This window comes from Cnephaeus nilssonii, assembly GCF_951640355.1.
Source record: "Cnephaeus nilssonii genome assembly, chromosome: 5".
In the NCBI taxonomy this organism is placed as follows: domain Eukaryota; kingdom Metazoa; phylum Chordata; class Mammalia; order Chiroptera; family Vespertilionidae; genus Cnephaeus; species Cnephaeus nilssonii.
The window spans coordinates 80,212,587-80,233,513 of NC_137076.1; the positions used below are offsets into that span (position 1 = coordinate 80,212,587).

General features: G+C 55.0%; 1 protein-coding gene across 3 annotated transcripts in view; it reads right to left on the minus strand.

Moving 5' to 3' along the window:
- NRG2 (neuregulin 2) overlaps positions 1-20,927 on the minus strand; it is a gene marked incomplete at its 5' end in the record, with an annotated part of 227,170 nt that overhangs the window by 45,001 nt on the left and 161,242 nt on the right. The window contains one exon of one of the 3 annotated variants that reach the window (XM_079773217.1): positions 11,202-11,310. The exons of the other annotated variants lie outside the window; for them this stretch is intronic. Within the exon in view, the coding sequence (XP_079629343.1) occupies positions 11,202-11,310 (109 nt within the window). Of the gene's footprint in view, positions 1-11,201; positions 11,311-20,927 lie in introns of those variants that run through there. 3 annotated transcript variants of the gene reach the window in all.

Genomic DNA, 20,927 nt, shown 5'->3' on the forward strand with positions numbered 1-20,927 from the left:
AAGCAGAGGAACAGGCTTCCTGGGATGAATGGGATCTGTCAGGACAATAGCTGAAGCAACCCATTGGGCAAGCACTCACCGCCCTCCCCCTCCTCAGTTGACATGCGTTTACTGAGCGCTTACTGGTGCCAGGTTCTGTGCTTTGTCCCACACAGAAATGACTAGCTATACATGGGGTAGCCAATCCTGCCCCACAAGGAGGTTAGCTTGTTCCCTCTGTTATTGTTTTGTTACATAAGAAATACATTTTTTGTTGTAGAAAAATTACATAATACAAGTAAGGAAAAAGAAAAACACATTCAAATCCATTCAATTACTACCAGAGGAAAAAAAAAACTGGCAACATTTTCAAATATCTCCTTCAAGACTATTCTCTCTAAAATGTTTTATATCCTACATTTTTTAGTCAATATATTGTAAAAACATTTCCCCGAATATAGAAATACAGATCTAAATCATCTTAATGGCTGCATAATATTCCATTGTCCAGATGAATTTGGATGTCTCCAACATCCTGCTAATATTAACCAGACTGCACTGGATTTCTCTATAAATTCAGCTTTGCCGCCAAAGGGAGGAGTCCCAGTCCTCGGGGTCTGTGCACACTTCCCCGTGCAGAGGGGATTCTCAAAGGCCCAGCACCCAGGGAGCGACCGATGAGAGGCATCAGGTAGAAGCACGAGGAAGAAGAGGGTGACAATCCCCCTACCCTGCTCCCATGGCTGTCACCGAGACCCTGCTTCCCCGTGGCCGCTCCTTCCCCACATGCAGAGGGGTAGGTGGCAAGTTGATGGCCTAGGGGTCCCTTTGACGTTGGGCAGCTCTGCCATCACCTCCCTTAATGCCTCCTCCTCAGGCTTAGCCTCTCTGCTGAGCTCTCACACTCCCTGAGGTCATGTTGTCCAGCTCCCTTTTGCCTGAAAAGGGCCCATCTGAGCAGCAGGACTAGGGCTCTCTTGAGTGGGGGTTAAGGGTACAGGGCTATGGGGTGCGGGGAGATCTCTTGGGCAGTTTTATAACAAGAGGAAGGTCTCCCAAGGATGAACCAGGCCTCCATAAAAAGATGTCTCTTGAGGATGAGTCCCCTAAAACCTTCAGACACATCTCAGTTGGGATGAGTTGGGCCATGGGGTATCTGGTGGCTTCTGCTTCCTCACAGCCTCATGCCAAGCCGAGGCATCTGGCCTGCAGTAATATGTGTTCGACGGGGAATCCTCGGAAGGCACCTCATTGAAGATAACAACAGCAACAACAGCCAGGGCTGCTCCCTTTGCACATCCCAGCCCCGAGGCCAGAAGATACCGCTGCTGCCAGCAGTTTGACCTCATTCCTCTCGGCAGTGGGCGGTGGGTGCGGAGCCTGCAGAGATCTGAGAGCAAGACAGACGCCCGGGACATGGCCAGGCAGCCCAGCCCGGGAGGACCTGGCCTGGCCTGGCCTCCTCCCTCCTGGCAACCAGGGGGCAGGGGCAGCGGACTCTTAAAAGGGTTAATGATCCTCAGCTCATGACTAAGGCTGAGCAGTCCCCTTTGCAGCACAACACCTGGAGACAATGTGGCCAGCCCGCCTGTCATCAAAGTCTCCTACTGCCCTGCTGCTGGCAGGCTGCGGGTCGGCCCTCTCCCCACCCCTTTCCTACCCACAGAGTGACCTATAGGAGGTTAATTACAGACTCCAAGTTCAAATGAGAAGGAAAAAAAAAACCAACAACTAAAACACAGCTGACTTACGTGGGCACAGAGGGCCCCTCTGAGAAACGGCAGCCAGGTATCCTCCCGTGGCCTGCCGAAGAGCCATTTGATACTCAGAGGCCAGGCGCCCAAAGGGAGTGGCCCCTGAGCCACACTTTCTTAGCCAACCAGGCCCAGCCTGGTGCCTGGGCTTGCCTTGCCCTCTTCTCACACCTGTCCAACAAACCCACGCCTCCTACAGTCCATGATATACCAGGCACCTACCCACCGTCAGGGATACGATGCTGCACAAGACAGCCTGGCTCCCGTGCGCGCGTCGGGCTCTGCCTCCTGCTTAGGGCTATGCTGAGACTGGCAGGGGGCAGAGCCGCACGGAGGGCCACTTTCCCTGCCCCAGTGAAAGCTAGTCCACCGGATGGGCTTTCAGTCAGCAGGCCAGGCACCTGGCTCCTCAGCTAGAAGGTAGAGAAGAGGAGCTGGGATGGAGCTAGAGAGGGGAGGCTGACGTTGTTCCAGGAGGGCAGGCAAGGGAGGAAGGAGGAAGAGACAAAACTTGGCAGCTCCAAGACCAGCAGAAATGGCTCCTGCTTGATGCTTCTTGCCTGCCCATCCCAAAACACCCATCCACTGACACCCTACATGCAGTGTGAGTGAAGGGCATAAAGAGGCCTGGCTTGACCACCAGGGCCAACACGATGGCCACCTCAGCCCCCTCTAACAGGAAGGAGGCACCCTGACTGAAACATTGGCCTCCTCAGGGCCCCGCCAGAGTCGGGCCGGTGCATGCTGAGGTTCCTTGCCCGGGCTCAGAGCGGAGACACAGGTACCTGATGGGGTGGGAGAGATGGGGGACTTGGGGGATGTCGCCCCTGGCGAGGGCGACTGCATAGGCTCAAACAAGCAGAGGTGCCCGTTGCTGGGAGAGCACACGGTTTCCCGGGCTGGTTTCTCAGCAGGACTGGGGCCCAGGCCAGACACACCTAGAGGTGGCCCAGATGAGGCCCAGGGGAAGCAGTGCGTAACCGAGGCAAGTGTGGCAGCTGAGGACACGGCAGTTTAGGTCCTTATCCAGGCCCCTGAGTTTCTAGCTGTCTGCCCTTAGGTAAGTAGTTTAGCCTCTCTGGGCCTCAGCTGACTCATCTATAAACCACGTTCTGCCTATTTTAGAGGGTAAGAGAAAGCTCTCTGTGGAGAGATGGAGGCTTCTGAGCATGATCTCTTCAGCCGCTGAAAGTGAAGGTAGGGACAAAGCAGAGGTGACAGGCCTGAAAGGCCATCACCATTTGCTCAAACTCTAATTTTCCCACTGGGAAGGCTGGGCCCTGGCCCTGAGCACCCTCTGTGGGGAGGGCCTGCTGCTGCTGGGTGGGGCAGCCCCTTGCTCGAGGAACCTGAGGGGATCCCAGAGTCCCTACACCCTTTAGGATGGGCCTGCACTCCCCCCCCTCCCCCCAGCCTAGCTGGAGAAAGTTGTTTCTGAGGCTCTGGGTCATGGGAAATGTAATGGGGGTGGGTTGGGGGGGGGCGGGCAGAAAAGGGGAGGCACCTTATACACTAGGCAAGACCTGCTTCTCAAACTGAGATACAGGAAAAGCCGCAGGGTGATCTCAGGACCTCTTTCTGAAGGGTCTGCCGAGCTCATTAGTAAGGAAAAGCAGCACCTTTGTATTAAAGCAGACGTATGATGGAGTACAATGTCAAGTTCATGTGGATTTTTGAGATAAAATAAAAATACAAGAATTTAAAGAAACAGATATCAGGGGAAAGGTCTCACCAGGGCTGAAAGAGGTCAGAATAAGGCCCATGTGCTCACCAAATACAGACACCCCAGTGGGTGCAGGGGGCCCAGGCTGCCAGAGGCCCGGCTTCCTTCCCTGCAAGTTCAGCCACAAGCACAGAGGGCCCTGGCCTAGGCACTCTGGGGTCTGGGAGGGCTGAGATGTGGTCCCCAAGATCCTGGCTAGGGAGAGGCTCACCCCAAAATGAATAACTGCCTGGATATTCAGCCACTGCCTCAAATATAACATGTGAGAAAACAGTTTCCTATCTCCTCTCCCAAGACCACTCTTGCTCCTGGGTTCTTTCTGTCACCTTGTCATTTTTGACAACTGTCTCTCTTGACTCTTGACTCTCCCCAAAGATCAAGAACATCCACCTTCCACCAAGCCTCTTGCCCTGTTAGTCCTTCATCATCTGGCAGGCTCTGGTTCAGGCTGTACTGTGCCTACCCCCACCCCCAGTACCACTCCACTAGCAATGGACCCGGGGCAGAGTCACCTCTGTGTGCTTCTGGCCCCTCAGAAACCTTCCTGGGCGCCAGGATGTCTGTAGAAGAAAGGCCCTCTGCCTTCCTTGCTGCCAGCCAGGGTCCCCGGAGGAAGCTTACTGGGTCAGTAAACCAGTCCCCCTCCCCTCTCTGCTTCCCCCCTATCAATTCCCTTCAAGAATTGTATCTTCTAGCCCGGCCAGGCATGGCTCACTGGTTGAGCGTTGACCCGTGAACCAGGAGGTTGCAGTTGGATTCCCTGTCAGGGCACATGCCGGGTTGTGGGCACGATCCTCAGTGTGGGGTGTGCAGAAGGCAGCTGATCAATGATTCTCTCCCATCATTGATGCTTCTATCTCTCTCTCTCCCTCTCTGAAATAAATAAAAAATAAAATAAAAAAGAATTGTATATTCCAGGCAGACCCAAATCATGCCTGTTCTATATTCTGCCTGCCTCGTGCCCCCTCGCCCATGCCATTCCCCACACAGAAGCACAATCAGAAGGGTCAGACGTGCAGGCTGGGGGGCTCAGACTGGTCTTGGTTTGCACTCTGGCTCTGCCTGGTGTCCTGCCTAACTAGATAATTTTCTTAACCTCTCCGAGCCTTTATTTCCTTGCCTGTAAAACAGGGACAATCTCACCCACCTCTTACGATTGTGGTGAGAATTAAATGGGGGTGCTGTGTGTCAAGAACTTAGCACCCAGTACCTGGAATAGAGAAAGCTCAATGGCTGGCAGCTCTTATTAATCTAAATCTCAGATGCCATCGGCTCCTCTAACCCACCCAGCCAGAAGCAATCTCTGCCTCACACAGACTTCCCGGGCGTTTCTCCTGCCCAATTTGGGGTTTCCTACTTTGGAGCAAACTGATTACTTAACTTTCTGGACTGTGGGGACCTCAAGGAGGGATGTGCGGCAACATTGCTGTCCTCTGGCATCTGGCACCGAGTAGGTGCTCACTGATCGCTGGCTGAACAAATGGATTCATGACTGACGGGTGCCTCAGATCAAGACTGCCGCTAGTACCAAGGGGAGCGTGGGGCCCCTTGATGGCTAATCCCAGAGCCCTTTCCCACCCAGTACTCCTCCCAACTCATCCCGTTCCCTCCCCCTCAGCCCAATCAGGCATCTGCCCAGAATAGCAGAGCAGATGATTGAGTTGGGGGCCTCACTGAAGGACGACCCTTACTTGGCCTATCAGGCTCCCAACCACCCGAGGGGCCTCTGGCCACAGGCAGGGGAGCTCGGCCAGGACAGCCTCTTCCCATGAGACTGCCCCTCTTCAAACAGGAGAGAAGCCGGCGAGGTGTCTGGTCACAGGTGGAGGAGCTCGAGAGTGTCCTTCATTTGTACACTCACGTATGCCCTGGGCACTGGGCACATGTCAGGTGTTGAGGATCAAGTTGACATGGTCTCTGCCCTGGTGGAGGTTCTTGCTGAGGGGGTGCTGCCCATCCAGTAGAATGGGAGGCACTGGGGGGAGCAAAGAGGATACACCTCACCCACCCTCCTCACCTGCAGGAAGGCTCTGTGGACGGAGCAAAGACTATGCCGAGCCCGAAGGATGACATGAGTTGGCCAAGAGAAGACAGTGCTGCAGGCAAAGGGAGCCAGAGGTGCTGCGGACTGTGTCAGAAGACCACAGAGCACTCAGGAAACAGAGAGAAATTCCGTCTGACTGGGTGCCATGTGGGAGGTGGGAGGCAGGAGGCTGCAGGGTCGGGTAAGGCGGCAGTGCCTCCGAAGCTGCTGCTGCTCTCATTCTTGCGCGGTAGCTGCTGAACCCTTTGCCTTGTTGGTGTATGGGCTTCTCTCTCTGGGTCTCAGTTTCCCCACCTCGATAGTGAAGGAATTGGTCACGAGCTCAGATCCAGCCGCACCTGACTGCCCCAGAGTCACAGGTGAGTCTGTTTCAGATAAGTCTACACTCACCAGCCTGACTTTCAGAAAACACACTGTTTGGGCCCGTTGGTCTCTCCCTCCTACATGGGCCGTGGATCTTCATTTCCCAGATGCCCTGTTCACTTCTGCGCAAGGGGCTTTCTCAGCCTGAATGCCAAGCCCCTGCAGATCTCCTTCCATTTTCCAAGGTCCCTCTCAGCCCACCTCCTCCAGAAAGCCTGGCAACTGCAATTGGGTCTGCCCACACATCTCTGCTGTCCCACAGGGTGGCAAGCCCACTCCCCAATGATGGCTGCAGCCCCCAGCCATCATTCCCGGCACCAAGGCACTGGGAAACCCCTCTGGGACTGACAGGCCCTCTACAGGGCTTTGTCTGGGAAGCTGGGCCACCCAGCTCAACAAGTGCTTCTCACACGTCAGCACACATCACATCAACCAGAGGGCTTTCGAAAACACACACTGGCCCCATCCCCACAGTTTCTGATTCAATAGGTCAGAGTGAGGCCCAAGACTTTGCATTTCTGGCAAGTTCCCAGTTTACGCTTTAACTGATGCTCAAATGTGACCTCCTCTGTGAAGCTCTCCCTACACCTTCCCAGAACAATTCATTCCTTTCCTCACCACACATTGCACACAGCCCTGGCCTTACACTGGTTCTAGTCACAGGTATTCATGTGAGGGCCAGTCTTGGATCCCGAGGGCAGCAGCTGTGATTTCTTTACATAGTCGGAGCTCAATGAATGCTTGCAGAATGGCGTACACCTAAGTGAGCAAAAGCACATGCAGTCTGTATAGTTACCATGTGGCCGGGACCTGGAAAGTCTTGCTAAATGGATGGTTAGCCCAAGGCTGGGCTGGAGAAAGACAAGGAGGATTTGCTGCCACTCGTGCTGAGTTATGTACAGTGATGACAGGCTCAGAAATGGGGAACACAGTGGGATCATGATTCTAATGGGCCTCAGGTCTCAAATTTTGGCAATGCTTTGCCAGTGTTTAGAAAAACCCAACTCCTCTCTTCCGTATGCCAACTGTCCTGCAGGCCAGTCTTGTGGGCTGGAGAGCAGGGACGGCCTAGAAGAGTGAGTGGGGGTGACCAGGCATGGGCAGCCACTCTAGGAAGCCCACTGAGCCTGGGACCAGGGCTCCCCCATGCTGGGCCAGCACCTTTTCCTCCATACACTCCTCACTCTGGCACTATCCTAAGGTCAGGGCTGTTCGGACTTAGCCCCGAACCTTTCGGCACCAAGGGCAGATGGCAGTAACAGGGATCACTTGGGATTCCTGACAATATCTGAATCAAAGGGTTTCTGTTTCCCATGAAGCTGCCACTTCTTCCCCTAGCAGCTCACAGAGCCCACAGAGGCCAGAGGGCCTGGTGGGAGGTGGCTTATATCCTTTTATTTATTTATTTTTTTGGCTTATATTCTTTTAAGGGAGAATACTCCCTCTGTTTGAAGCCTGAAGCCTTCAGTCCAATTTTACTTCTACCCCAGACCTACTGGCCACCTGACTCCCCCATCCCAGGTGACTCACTGCCCTACTCCAGCCCCACTGCTGTGCAATCTGGAAAACTAGAGTTCTCTGGCTCCTTGTCCCCTGCACTGCCCTCCCTCTTTGGGTCTCTGGAAATGCTCTGGGACCCGGGCTGAGGACGGATGAGTCCTGGTCTGTAAAGTGCTTTGAGCTCTCAGGATGAAAGACTGCTGGGAGGTACAAAGTCACTCTCTGCTTGTTGTTATTGTTCCTAATGAATCCTGAGGTGCCAGGGAGCCGGAGCAGAGTGTGAGGCACAGGCTGAGCCCCGGAGTGGCAGGAGGATTACTCCAGGTGCCTTGATCAGCAGGGTCAGCCAGGGGCCAAGGCCAGAGGTGGAGGCTGCCAGAGCAACCGCCAGATGTGGCTCAGCCACCTGCAAACGGCATATCGCCGCCTCTGACAGCCGAAAGACCGGAGCTTGTCCTGGAAGTCTGGGCACTATTTTTACCAGAGGCAGGAGATGGGGAAGATGGGAAAAAAATCCTTGCAAGGATTCTCTGCGCCCATTCAAATGACATGTATCCAGAGTTTTCAGCTAGCGGTGGGAATCTACCTTCATACTCCAGGACACCCCCGGGGAAGACCAAAACCTGCCCCCTGCCCTCCTGTGGCAGACACAGCTTCCCAATCCACAAAGGAGCTTCACAGAGGGGACCTTCCCATCAAAGCCTGCCTGTCTTTTCAGGGGCCTAGAGAACAGACCAGTGACCTCAAATCCAGTTCTCAAGTTACTCTTCACAATAACATGGCCCCTTCAGAGCTCCTCACTTTCTTTGGGACCAGCCCCCCTCCCCACCTGCTCCCCAATCTCCTCCTCTCTCCAGCCCTCCTCCTCTCAGAATTCTCAGAGACACAGGGCCTGAGGGCTGGGGCTCTGCCTTGCCATGGAGAAGGTGAGAGTTGAGAGCAGAGAGCATTTCCAGAGACACAAAGAGGGAGGGCAATGCCAAGGTCACATAGAGGCAGAGTGGGATGGACCCCAGGTACATGAGGGGGTTAATGACCCACCTCCCAACACCGCCGCCCTGGGATAAGGGAAGTGTGTGTGTGTGTGTGTGGGGGGGGGGCTCAGCCCCAGGTAGGGATACCAGGCGTCAGCCCCACGAACTCTGTGAGTCATAGAGCAGAGCTCACACCTGCAGTTCAGCCCCACCCAGCACTCCTGTGCTGAGGCCAAGGGAAAAGCCCATTCCCCCCACGGGCCTGAGTGTGTGTGGCAGCGAGGAGAGGGGGGACTGTTGGATGTGGGTCACGGATGGGAGAGCCAATTCATTAACGTTCCCTTATCTCTCGTTCCTTTTCCCTACCACTTTCCAGATTCCCTCCCCTATCTAAGCTGAAGATTTTAATGGATAACTTGCTCACACTCTCCGTGCCTGCACCTCCGAATCTTTCTAGCAAATGTGGCCCCACCCTGGCTAAGACCCCTCTCCAACTGCCCTGTGGCCATGTTCTCCCTGGCCGGGGCCCTCTGAGCTGCAATAAGAAGACCCTGCAGCCTCGGGTGGGCTGAGGGCGAGTTGTGAGGGAAGCCTCCAGCTCTGTAGGTCAGTGTTTGCTTAAGCATCCATCCTACCCGCCAAGTCATACCAGGGATTGAAGACTGTTGCTTCAGCTCTGGCCGGTTTTGCTCAGTGGTTAGAACCCGCACGTACTGCAGTTGCAGGTTCAACCCCAGGCTCCAGTCGGGGCCACATGAGGAAGGCAACCATTCAATGCATCTCTCTCACATTAATGTGTTGTTGTTTCTCTCTCTCCCCCCCCCCCCTTCCTCCCTCCCTTCACTCTCTCTCTAAAAATCAATGGGAAAAAAAATCTTTGGGTGAGTATTAGGAAAAAAAAAAAAAAAAAAGACTGTTGCTTCTCATGGACATGGTACTTTCTCCTGAGACCTTGTTCAGAGCCTGACCCATGCCTATGCCCTCCCTAGTCCAGAGTGTCCGAAACCTCGCTAGCCCAGGCCTTGCGTTTGCTTGGTATCGCTCACCAGCCAACTCCTTGAAAGAAGGCATTCTGAAGAGCTGGCTGTCCACTTGGAGGCAGGGAACAAGAGGAAGCAGAGAAGAAAAGACAGCAGGAAAGATTACAATTAGACATGAAGAAGGACTTTCTCACCTGGGTGGAGGGTGCTGGAAGAGATTATTGAGAGACCTATAGAATCTCCTACCTGTAGCCCTTTCCCGTCTTTGCCCCAGTGCATACTCTAACCTTAGCAGCAAGCTGCTAATTTCCTTGGCACTCTTACTCCCACCTGGTGAAGCCCAGGTAGCTCAGCTCCTGCAACCTTGACATTGGGAGGGTGCCCTTACCTAGCCAGCCCTCCAAGGTGCCCACAAAAGGATGTACATGGGGGGTGGGGGTGGCTCACTGAGCCAAACCCATGAATTTTGAAAACAGGCATCATGAATTCCTTCAGGTCTCAGATTGGGAGCTCACCGCACACCACATTAGCTCATCATAAGCTGGCCCACGGAGCACTCAGGGGGTGTTTCTTTATAAGGAAGAGAACACAGCAATGGCCTTTAAATCCCCCTAGGTCCTTTCCTCTCCTGGGCTGAAGGTATTGTTGACTCCCAGGCTCTTCCCAACCAAGAGACCTCAGAGGCTACCTTGCTACCTGCCCCTCATTATACAGAAATTCAGAAAAGTTTAGTCATTTGGCCAAATCCTCAACCACAGCGAAAGCCTCCCAACTCCCAGTCCAGTGCTCTTTCAAGACATTTTTATATTGCAGCACTGGCAGGAACTCTGGTGGGGGGATAGAGGACCAGCAACGTGGGCATCATGGTGCAGGGATTTGAAGTCCCCGAGACCTATCTCTGGAACTTACTCTGTGACTTTAACCTCAGTCAGCCTCAGTTGCTCCCCCTGTAAAATGGGGCTAGGAATGCCTGCACCCAGGGTTGTTATGAGGATTGAATGGAGATGCAGCATGTGAACATGCTTAGACTGCTGACTAGTACAAAACAGGCATTAACAAAATACCAAAGAGACAAGAAGTGAGAAGGCAGCTGCACAAGCCTCCTGGGCGGACCTGCATGCCTTAGGCCCACCCCTGAGGAGCCCAAAGCCGGGGTGCTGAGTGGGGGCCTCCCTTTCACCCTCCAGCTTCCCACGGAGGGCACCCAAGTGGGTTTCAGCACAGGCTCTGATCACCCAGAGCGCCTTCTTCCCTTCCTCCTTGGGGACAGAGCCCAAGGGTGCAAGGGAGTCACTGCTGAAGCCTACAGGGGGACAACTGCTTGGCGGCAATATTCCGAGGGAGAGATCTGTCGCAGAAGCAGCATCTGTCACAGCAGCGGCGGCTTCCTATCCCCTCCGGGTCTCCCGAGGTGGCAGGCACCGCTGTCCCTGCTCCAATGAATGAGCAGAACTCGCGGAGGTGTGGCTCGGGGGTGGGAGCGAGCCCGGAGCACATCCAGGAAGGGAAGGCAGTGACAGCTCCCCCAGCTCCGGCGCCAGGTCAGGACCCGCCTCTGCCGGGACGCTGTCTTTCCGACGGAGCCCTGGCTCCGCGCTGCAGCCGGCTCCCGGCTCCTCACCTGTAGGCCGGCACCCGCCCCCTCCGCAGGGACGCAGTGCCCGGGGCCGGGCGCACCGCCCCCGCCAGGCTCCGGTGCGCGGTCCCTTGCCCGCCCGACCGACCGCAGCGACCGACTCGCACGCTGGCACGCACGCCCCTAGGTGCCTGTCACCTCTGCCTCGGCACAGCCCCAGACTCACCCGTGCAGCGCGGGACGGAGGGGGGGCAGGTGAGCAGGCAGCAGGTTTCTCCTAGTAAAACGAGGTGTCTGAGGTGCCCTACCTTTCTCCCCCGGGTCGGGCTCCCGCTCCGGCTCCGGCTCCCGCTCCCGCTTCCTCCCCTCTCGGTGCTTCTTGCCGCGGCCTGGGCCCCTCTTTCTGGACTCCGACATCCTGCCCCGGCTCCGGGGCGCTGGGACAGACGCGAGGTGCAGAAGGCGCGGGGACGGCCTCTGCTCTCCGGCGCCAAGCTGCGCCCCCCGCCGCCTGCAGCCCCAGTGCCCGAGCGCGGCGCCTGTCTTATAGGCGGTCACACCCTCCGGGGGAGGGGAGCCGAGAGCCTTAACTCTTCCCCTCCCACTGGGCGCCCGCAGCCCTCGTCTCCCCCGCCCCCTCCCCACCCGCTCAGGCTGCCGAAAGCGGGGTGGGCTTCGGGCAGCTCGGTCCCACTCCCTCCCCGGACCCACCGAGCGAGGGAGCCAGCGAGGCGGGATGGGCGCCCCAGCAGAGTGCCACCGGCCTCCTTCCTCGCCGGAGAGGGGGCTCGAGCTGGGCCGGGGGCCTGAGCCATGATGGGGGGGCGGAGAGGGGGGAGTGGAGAGATCCCGCAGTGAGGGCCAGGCTAAGGACAGCATGGGGGTGGGGAGACAGCCAGAGAGGGCCCAGAAAGGGACCGAAAGGAAACCCCCGGGAAGCCCAGCGGGGTTAGGAAGCGCTCCTGCTCCCCGCAGCCTGTCTCTGCTGTCGGTGTCCCCCCGCCCCAACCCCCACCACCGATTTCACAAGCAGTTTGCCTGGGCCTCCTCAACCCTGACTGTCTGACCTCAGTCCTCTGGGATGCCACCACCTGGGGGGATACCTTTTATGCAGCTGCCATTTGTGCTTGGCTCCCGGGGTCTGGGGCCCAGGAGCCCCGCCCACCAGGGCAGGCTGCAGCGGGGGGGGGGGGGGGGGGGGGGAAGCCTGGGTGCCCCAGGTGGCTTGCAGCCCCCCTCCCACACTCACTCCGACAGCCCTGGCTGCCAACACCAGCTGGCTCCGCTCTTCAGGCCTGTGGAGGTGAGTTCAGACACTGACACGGCCTCCCCCCCACTCTCCCGACAACACTTCTCACAAGCCCCTGCGCCAAGGCTGCCAAAAAGGACGGTGTCCTGCCTCCTGCTTGGGTGTGGTGCTGAAAGGGTTACATCGCTAATGCTCTCCCTCTTCTGGCTCCCAGAAAGCCCGAGCCTGCGGTTTGCCTGCCTCTCTCTGCCTGAGGTGTCCCCTTACAGCCATCCCAACTGGAATCCCAGTCAAAGATCATCTCAGCCAGTCCTCTGCCTGCGCAGGAGAGGGTCCCAAGGCTTCTCTGGACAGTGTCCCTCTTAGGAGAGGCCGGAGCAGGCTAGGACTCTGGGTCCAGGCCAGGGACTCTGGGGCTCCAGGGTACCTGGGGGCCTGACCAGACCTTGAGGCCAAACTGGGGAGTGGACACAGGAAGAGAGACGATGGAGGCGATGTCCATGCAGGGGGTTGATCTCTGGTATTCTTGGGCCTCAAGCCTGTCCCACCAGGGGGCAGCTCTGGGAAGACCAAGTGCCAGAGAGGTACCTCCTCTCCCACATCCCCGCTGAGATGCCGCGCGCACTCACCTCCATCCCTGTGGCATCACTCTCTGTGAGGCAGGCAGTGAGGTGTCCTAGGTGGAGCCAGAGCCAGAGCCCAGGTCTTACTCCTGCTCCAGCCCCTGCTCATTCAGCTCCCAAAATGGCATTTACATCCACTCCTCCCCAACCATCGAACCCCTGCCTCAGTTCACCTCCTCCTCCCGTCCCATAGGTTCTGACCTCCTCAAGGTCATCAGAGTGAGATTTCTAAAACTTAAACCAGATCATTTCGCTCACTGTTACCCATGGGTTAAACCTAAGCTCCTTACTGAGTCCAAGGCCCTGTTCCATTGGGCCCCAGCTCACAGCCTTCTAGCCCCCATTCCTCTGCCTCAGCCACATTTACCGACAAGCCACACACACTGTACTGTCTCCGCTCCACATCTTTGCACATACTCTCTCTGCCCAAAATGGCCTCCCCCGCTTCTTGGGCTGGCCAACCTCTCGGTTCATTCATTTAGCAAATATGTAGTAAGGCTTACTGTGTTTCAGGCACAGTGCTACGTGCTGGGGATTGGCTGTGAGCAAGATGGACAAGGGCCTACTTACATGAAGGTTGCAGTCTTGGTAAGGCTGCACAAACAACCAATTACACAAACAATGAATTAATTAAAGTTTGTGTTCAGTATTAAAGAGATATTCATTCCATAAACATTTCTCTATGTTGATATGCAGGTTGATAGAGTAAACAAACTGTAGTGAGGGAAGGCTTTCCCTAGAAAACACTTAAACGGGGATTCAAGAAATGAGCAGGAGTTGGCTGGACTAAGAGGAGTGGGAAGAGCACGCCTGGCAGAAGAATACAATAGCTGTGGGACAGGAAGGAGCTTCTGTGCCTTTGCAAAACCAGAAGATGGTCAGTGTGCTGAGGCGTGTGAGTGTGGTATGTGATAGGGTCAGAAACACTAAGGGTACTCACAGGGGGCAGGAGCATGTCCCATGGTCTGGGGTACCCAGGTGCAGTATTGAGGGAGGTGGGTTTTGAAGAAGGTCTTTACAGATGGGGAGGATTTCAATGGGGTGTAGCTGAGAGGTTCTGAGGGGTGAGATATGGCAAAGACCTAGGGCAGTGGTCGGCAAACTCATTAGTCAACAGAGCCAAATATCAACAGTACAAAGACTGAAATTTCTTTTGAGAGCCAAATTTTTTAAACTTAAACTTCTTCTAACGCCACTTCTTCAAAATAGACTCGCCCAGGCCGTGGTATTTTGTGGAAGAGCCACACTCAAGGGGCCAAAGAGCCGCAGGTGGCTCGCGAGCCGCAGTTTGCCGACCACGGACCTAGGGGAAGCATTGCCTGGGTACTCACTCAGGAAACAATGAGGGGGCTAGATTTATGTTAGGAAACGTGGGGAGCTACTAATAATTAATATAGCAAGCACCTACTGGGCACTTGGTGGAGCTAACAGTGCTAAGAACCTTAGATGTGTTATCCTTTGTCACCCCCACAACACCCCTGTAGGTAGGTGCAATCATTATCTCAATGTTAAAGAAAAGGGAGCAAAACCAGGAACAAAGAGATCACTCACCCACAGCTCTATAGCTGCCACCTTCTACCAGCGCCATGCTCTCCTCCATCACACTTCACTGCTGTGCGCACTCAGAGATACACTCACACTGCCAGGCTGAGGCTTTGGGGCTTTATTTAGGAAATAAAGGGGACTCACTGATGATGTTTTGAGGAAGAGAGTGACACGTGCATTAGAAAAATTAACCTGACTGGTGTGTGTAGAATGGATGGAAAGGGGAAGAAAGTGGAGGTAAGGGAACCATTTAAGCAGGTCAACCCTGAAATGTTACCTTATAGTCTATTATGTGCCAGGACCTGAGCGTTAGGAGGGTCAGGTAAGGAGGGCCTAAACCAGAGAGTAAAGGCAGTGAAAATAGTAGGAAAAGTAGCTAATATTATAGTCTTAACATACAGTAAGTCTATCATCCTTATTTTGTGGGTGAGGGCACTGAGACCCAGGGAGGCCCAAGTTACTTTTATTTGTCCAAGTCAAGCAACTAGTAAGTGGCAGAGCAGGGTCAGGACTATGCAGCTGGGGACCCAAAGCCAGCCTCTTAAGCACAGCTCCATGGTGCTGCTCAGGAAGATGTGGAATAGGGACAGAGAGCAGAGAAAGGGCCACTTCAAGGCCAACCACGGCCTCAGGACCTGCACGGTCCCTCCAGCTCCGTGACCGGTGCTCAGTGTCTAGATCATGCGCAAGTGGTTTCCAGAGGCATGCCAGCAGGGTTCCCACTGTCCTGACCTCCCAGCTCCTGCCAGGAGCCTGCAAATGTCCCTGGGAGCCAGGCCTAATGCCATGAGGGCTCCTTTCTCTTACCACAGGTTGTGTAATGCCCTGTACAACCTCATGTGGGTGAAGAGCCGAACCTGGGGACCGGCCCAGATACCACATCACCCAGAGGAGGAGCCTCTCCCCAACACTGGTTTCACAATGGGACACTAATAGCAACATAACAAGCTAATTCAATTCCTTTATGGAGCAAAAACACAATGTTTAACTGGCTAACAAACTTCTTTTTTCCTTTTTAACATTTCCCCCTGCACTTTGAGGCTGTGCCATGGGCAAACTTTGAAGTTTAGGAAAGTTTAGACTTGTTTGAGTCATGTGCAAAAATGCCTTTCAGTGAAAAGGGGAAAAAAAACCACACCACCCATACTACCCTACCCCCCACCTGAGACTTTCGGGCTCCAAGAGGCTTTGCCCACAGAATTCTCCTCAAAGGGGTCTTGGGGACCAACTCACTTCCTGGTGGGAATCCTCCAGGAGAGAATCAGTGACCTCAGGCCCGGGAGAGCCTACAGCAGTTCCTTAGTTACCACCCCAGCATCAGGAAAGGGCACCCCTGAATCAGCCCTGAGCCACTGCATGTTCGCCCAGAAGGTAGAAGTCCTTGGAGAAGACGAGGCTACGCTTACCCTCAGCCATCTCCATTTCAGTGCCTCCAAGTCACGAGGCTCCTCTACCTTGCTCTCTACGGAGGAGTCTGCTAGAGGAGGAAATCGATCAAGATGCCACTGCCTGCAGGACCAGAGAAATTCCCCAGCGCCCTGGAGGATTATGCAAGGCCTAGGAAGCCCCATTCCCCCTGTGGCTCTAGGCTGCATGGGATCCCGGCCGGAGCCAGGCACACCCTGAGGAGAGGAGCACATGAGGGCCAGGCCCAGCTCACCAGGCCCAGAGAGCACCTCTCCCAGAAGCTGCATCCTGGCTGCAGCTTGAGCATCCCTGCGAACCACTCCAGAGTTCTCCTCACCCACGTTCACTCACACTCACCTCCTTCAGACAGCAGCCTGCAGAGAGCTGCAGCCAAAAAGAAGGGGCTGTAGGGTGTGGACCAGAACGACTCGATTAGATGCCCCTGAGATTAGGTTAATCTGAGCAGATCACTTTCCACACTAGGAACTCAGGCTACAAAATGGGCCCCCAGATCCCTCTGCCCACCAGCCGGGAAAAGCCACAGGAATCAGGGTGGTTGAAGGAGTAAGGGACTGGAGACCACTGTGGAAAAGCACTCAGTTGCCAGGTGAGAAGGCCTCCGGAGCCACACACAGACACGTAAAGCCTGGCTCTGCCTCTCGGAATTGTGCCTACTGCTCAACACATACACTCACACCTGGTGCATGAACTTCCCTGAGCCCCGGCACTGCAGAGACTAGGGCCAGTCAGCCCACCCTCGCTCTCCCTCAGTCTGCTATTCATTTCTGCTCTTCCAGAATCAAGGACAGCGCCGCGGTGCTGGTCCACGCCTCCCTGCCATGCCCTTTTGACCCCATCCCCTTTCCCTTTGTCCCCATGGGATATAGGTCAGCTGTCTCAGAGGTGCCCACCCATGGCAGCCGCCATAGCCAGGGCCCAGCTCAGGCTCTGTCTCCGCTCCCACCTTTAGGGGGCTCCTCCTGCCTCAGCCCCCCCAATCCCAAACCCCGGAGAGAACTCATGCTCCCTGCTCAGGAGTTTTGTCTCTTTCCTTCATTTCAGACCCCCTTGGGGGGAAGACAGTGGAAGAGAAGAGGCAGCCCATCCCAGGAGGAGCCCCAAGACAAGCTGGGAGGGACCAGGAGGGAAAGCATCGGCCAGAGAGGTGGGGAGCCTCCCCTGGCTCCAGGGGCCGGGAGAAGAAAGCAGAGGCAGCAATGGGAGAGCAAATGAGGGGAGAGGTGAGGCTATAGGCAGGCCCAGGCAGAGCTGGAGGCAGGACGGGGAGAGGAAGTGAGAAACTGGAGCAACCCAGTGAGGAGGGAGGGGCAGTGGGGGAGTGAGATGACAAAAGAGGGACGAGGGAGGACAGAAGCTGCTTTCCGTGTCCCGGGGACCTGCTGGTGCCCTTGGGCAAGTTCCTTCCCCTCTCTGGCCTGCCTCCCCAGCTGGGAAATGGTGGAACTAGATGATCTTTATAGGTCTAACCATCTGAGGAACCGCAGCATTCGAACTTGTCAGCAAGAGGGGAGAGGGCTGGGAGGAGTGAGTGGTCCCCGGTCCCACAGCTGGGGACTGGATGTGATTGGTCCAGAGGCGTCCTCCCAGCCCCACGTTCTCCCTCAGCCCTTTCCTTCTGTGGCCTCTTGGCCTGGCAGAAGCCCTGAGTTGTTGTCTGTGAGCCCCCTCTGTTAGGCTGCGGGGAGGTAATCCCAGAGCCTGGCAGAAAGCCCGAGGCATGCATTTGTATCAGGTGAGTAAGCCTGGATGCCTGCACTGGCCTCTTCCAGGGCCTAGCCTTGGGGTAAATTGCTCCATCTGCATGGAGACACCTAGGAGACTCCAGCACTTTCTTCTGTGACCCAGAGCAACAGTTCTCCCTGGGTTAGGAGGTGGGGGAGTCTGTCCACCATCCCAAGGGTTGGGAGTAATTCAGTCTTTCTTCCCCACTCTTCAAGCTAACTGCCTAATTACACAGCAATAATGCTAACTGGCACTTACACACCAAGTCCTGTGTTAAGTACATAATTTATTTATGTAATGACATGATGACTTGTTTGCTGGCCTGGGGGCTGTGGGGACCATGCACAAGGGTTTAGCTACTGTCTACACCACCCTGGGGACCCAGTGACTGCGTGGATCAGCAACCCATGGGAGCCATGTCTCCCAGAAGTAGCTGTCCCCTGCCCTGAGAGTCTTCTCCTAGTGTAGCCACGGGAGCCAGCCTACTACATGCAATTTGTTTATAACTCTTCATCCACTCTAGGGGGTCAGGCTGAAGGGGCTAGGGCCCTTTTCATCCCCTTGAGGACTGAGGGGGCTCCTCTACAAGGTTGCAGTCCCTTCTGCACAGAAGGACACAATTCAAGCCAGGCTGGCACATTTGGAGAGACTCCTGGTCACCACCCAAGGAAACAAGAGGCCTTGCCCAATATAGGCATTTATGAGCCTGGAGCCAAAAAATTCTCTCCTCTCTCTCAGCCCTGCCCAGCCTAGCCCTACCCAGCCCAGCCCTGCCACCCTAGCCTCGGCTGCTCCTGGGACCACAGCCCAGCTTCCCTGGCCCGATCTGGGTGCTGGTTCACATGCCAGACTTAGGCCTCTTGGAATCTAATGGACAACCTCACAGATGCTAACCTTACAGTGGCTGTTGTAGGCCTCAGGGAGTCTGAAGACCCAACTCTGGCTCTGGCCTATTTCTCCCCACTACTTACTACAAATCACCCCTTTCCCTCTTCTCAGAAGCTCCATTCACAGATTATGAAAGTTTCACCACTAACTACAAAGAACGAATCGCCAGAATGTTGAGGCTGTTAGATCTTGGAGCAAGCACCCTGGAGCTATGAATACCATAATCCACCAGAAGCAAGATATGCAAATTCCAAGTAGATAAAATAGCAAGATAGGGTTAGGAAACCTTTCTCCTTTCAGCTTGGCCAGTTTTGTTTTATTTATTTATTTTTTCGGGTGGTTCCTGGGGTATATTTTCCCTTTGGGTCTCAACGTCTATTTACCTGTGAATCAAGGGAAACCAAAATGCTCTCCAAGGGCCATTCTGATAATAAAACTTGAGACAGAAATAAAACTCAGAAGAGCTCTGAGTCTCCAAATGTTGCTAACTCTGAGGACTTCATCCCTTGTCATCACCTGCCGCTGGCTCTCTAGCAGCCTCCCTTGTACCTTTGGAAGGGCCACCACTGCTTTCTGGAGCCTCTACTCTTGTAAGCCAGCCTGTGGACGTACATGGGAACGCCCATGGGAACCGGCATGCACACTCATGGCCTCGGAGCTCTGCGCACCTGACCACTTTGCCCCAGAATTTCTTGCTGTTTTCCTAGGGCTGCAGGCCACCGCATCGAATCAACCCTCCCCTCCCCGCACCATGACAAGGACGACAATGAAGAGGAGGATGACAATGATGGTGACCTCAGTGGCCCTCTTGGCCATCCTCACCCCTAAATATGTGTCCCACACCCTGCCCCAGTCACACCCAGGCTTCTGGTGAGTCTCCCTCTCCCACCCACTCTGCAGCAGTGGGTTCTAAAACTGTGGTTTGTGGTAGGAGTTCCTACCACAAGCCTTTGTCTAATTACGCACATTGTTCTGGGTTCTGACTGATGTCCAGCCAGAGGCTTCCTTTATGTAATTTTATAAACAGTCTTCCCTCCTAAATCAGCTTGCAGCTCCAACACCACCAACCCACCCCTGGTGCCCTAACGGCCAGTGGCTTCAGGAGCTCAGCTGCCTGAGGAGCTCCCCACGTTTTCACCCGCTCCTCTGCCCGGCCTTTGCCTTCTCCTTAGAGTCAGATGTTGCTCGCCCAGCACCTGCTCTATGACAGGCACAGTGCTGGGCACAGCAGGATGCAAAGGCTCGAAGGACAGCACTTTCGCAGATGGACAGAATTACACGTAAGACAGCTGCGGCACCTTATGGATAATTTCCTACGAGAGGAGCAGACAAATACCCTGGACATTCCTTAGGGAGATGGATAGATAGTTGGCGTGACCTGGGTCAGTCAAGGGGGCTTCCTATAGGAGGAGAGGGAAGATGGCAATTAGCAGAAAGGGCTGGAGGTGAGGCGTGAGCTGGGATGGGATCTGGAGGTCAGAGGGAGGTGCACTGACTAGTAAGTGAAACTCTGGTGTCTCAAACCCCACACCTGTGCTCTCTAGCCATTTCCCTGTCCTCACCACCTCAGGACCTGGGAGTCCACACATTCGGAGTGGACTTGGGCACGGAACTCAGCCTCACTTAGAGCTACCTTCTTCTAGCTGCTCTCCAGGGTTGCACAAAAAACACTATTCCCTCCCCAATATGCATGCGCGCGTGTACACACACACACACACACACACACACACACACACACACACTAAAAACAATGGCTTCGTGAGCTGTTCTGCCAAATCCCCCAGAACCCCCTTCTCTTTCTCATTCACTCATACCAGTCTATACCTCGCAGCCTCATCCCTCCTAGCTTATCCCTCCCATCCCTTACATAACTCTGTTTGGGATTATTTGTGCCCAGAGGTATGAGCTGCATTTCTGCATATTTAAGCTGTCCTTGATTCATTCCTGCCCGTTTCTTAGTTCTGTTTGCCCAGGTGCCCGCCCCACCCACAGGCTGAGGCCCCTGGGAACGTGCCCACATTGGGCTCAGCTTGCCTTACAGCTACTGGCTGCTCCGCTCCAGGTCCAAAGGAGGGACACAGGGCCCCACTGGCCCCACGCAGGTGGGCCCTAGGTCATGGCAGACCCTGGGGCTGGTTACTCTGGAATCACAAAAATTCTGAGACTTCCCATTGCTCTGCATTCTTTTCTATCAGTGACCCTTGTATCTTGACCCTTGTATCTCGTCATGTTTTCCACCCTAGGCCTGCGCCCGTGTTCTGTGGCCCTAGGGTGCAGCTCCAATAATTCAAGGGGGAAGGGCCAGTGGGGGAAAAGACAAAACGCTAATTAATGGTTGGTTTTCTATTAGCTTCTTACAAATAGAATGGCTTAATGTAATTACTGAAATGGTTGCAAGGGGGCTCTTGTTGCATTGTAAAATGATTATCCGACAAGCATTATTTTATTTTTAAGAGCTCGTTACCAAACAGAGTGCGATCTGTTCTCTAGCCTCCTCTCCTGCTGTGGAGACAGAGACAAGGTGGTTTGGTGGACAACCGGCTGGGAGCCTTTCCACTCGGGGTCAACAGTTGAAATGA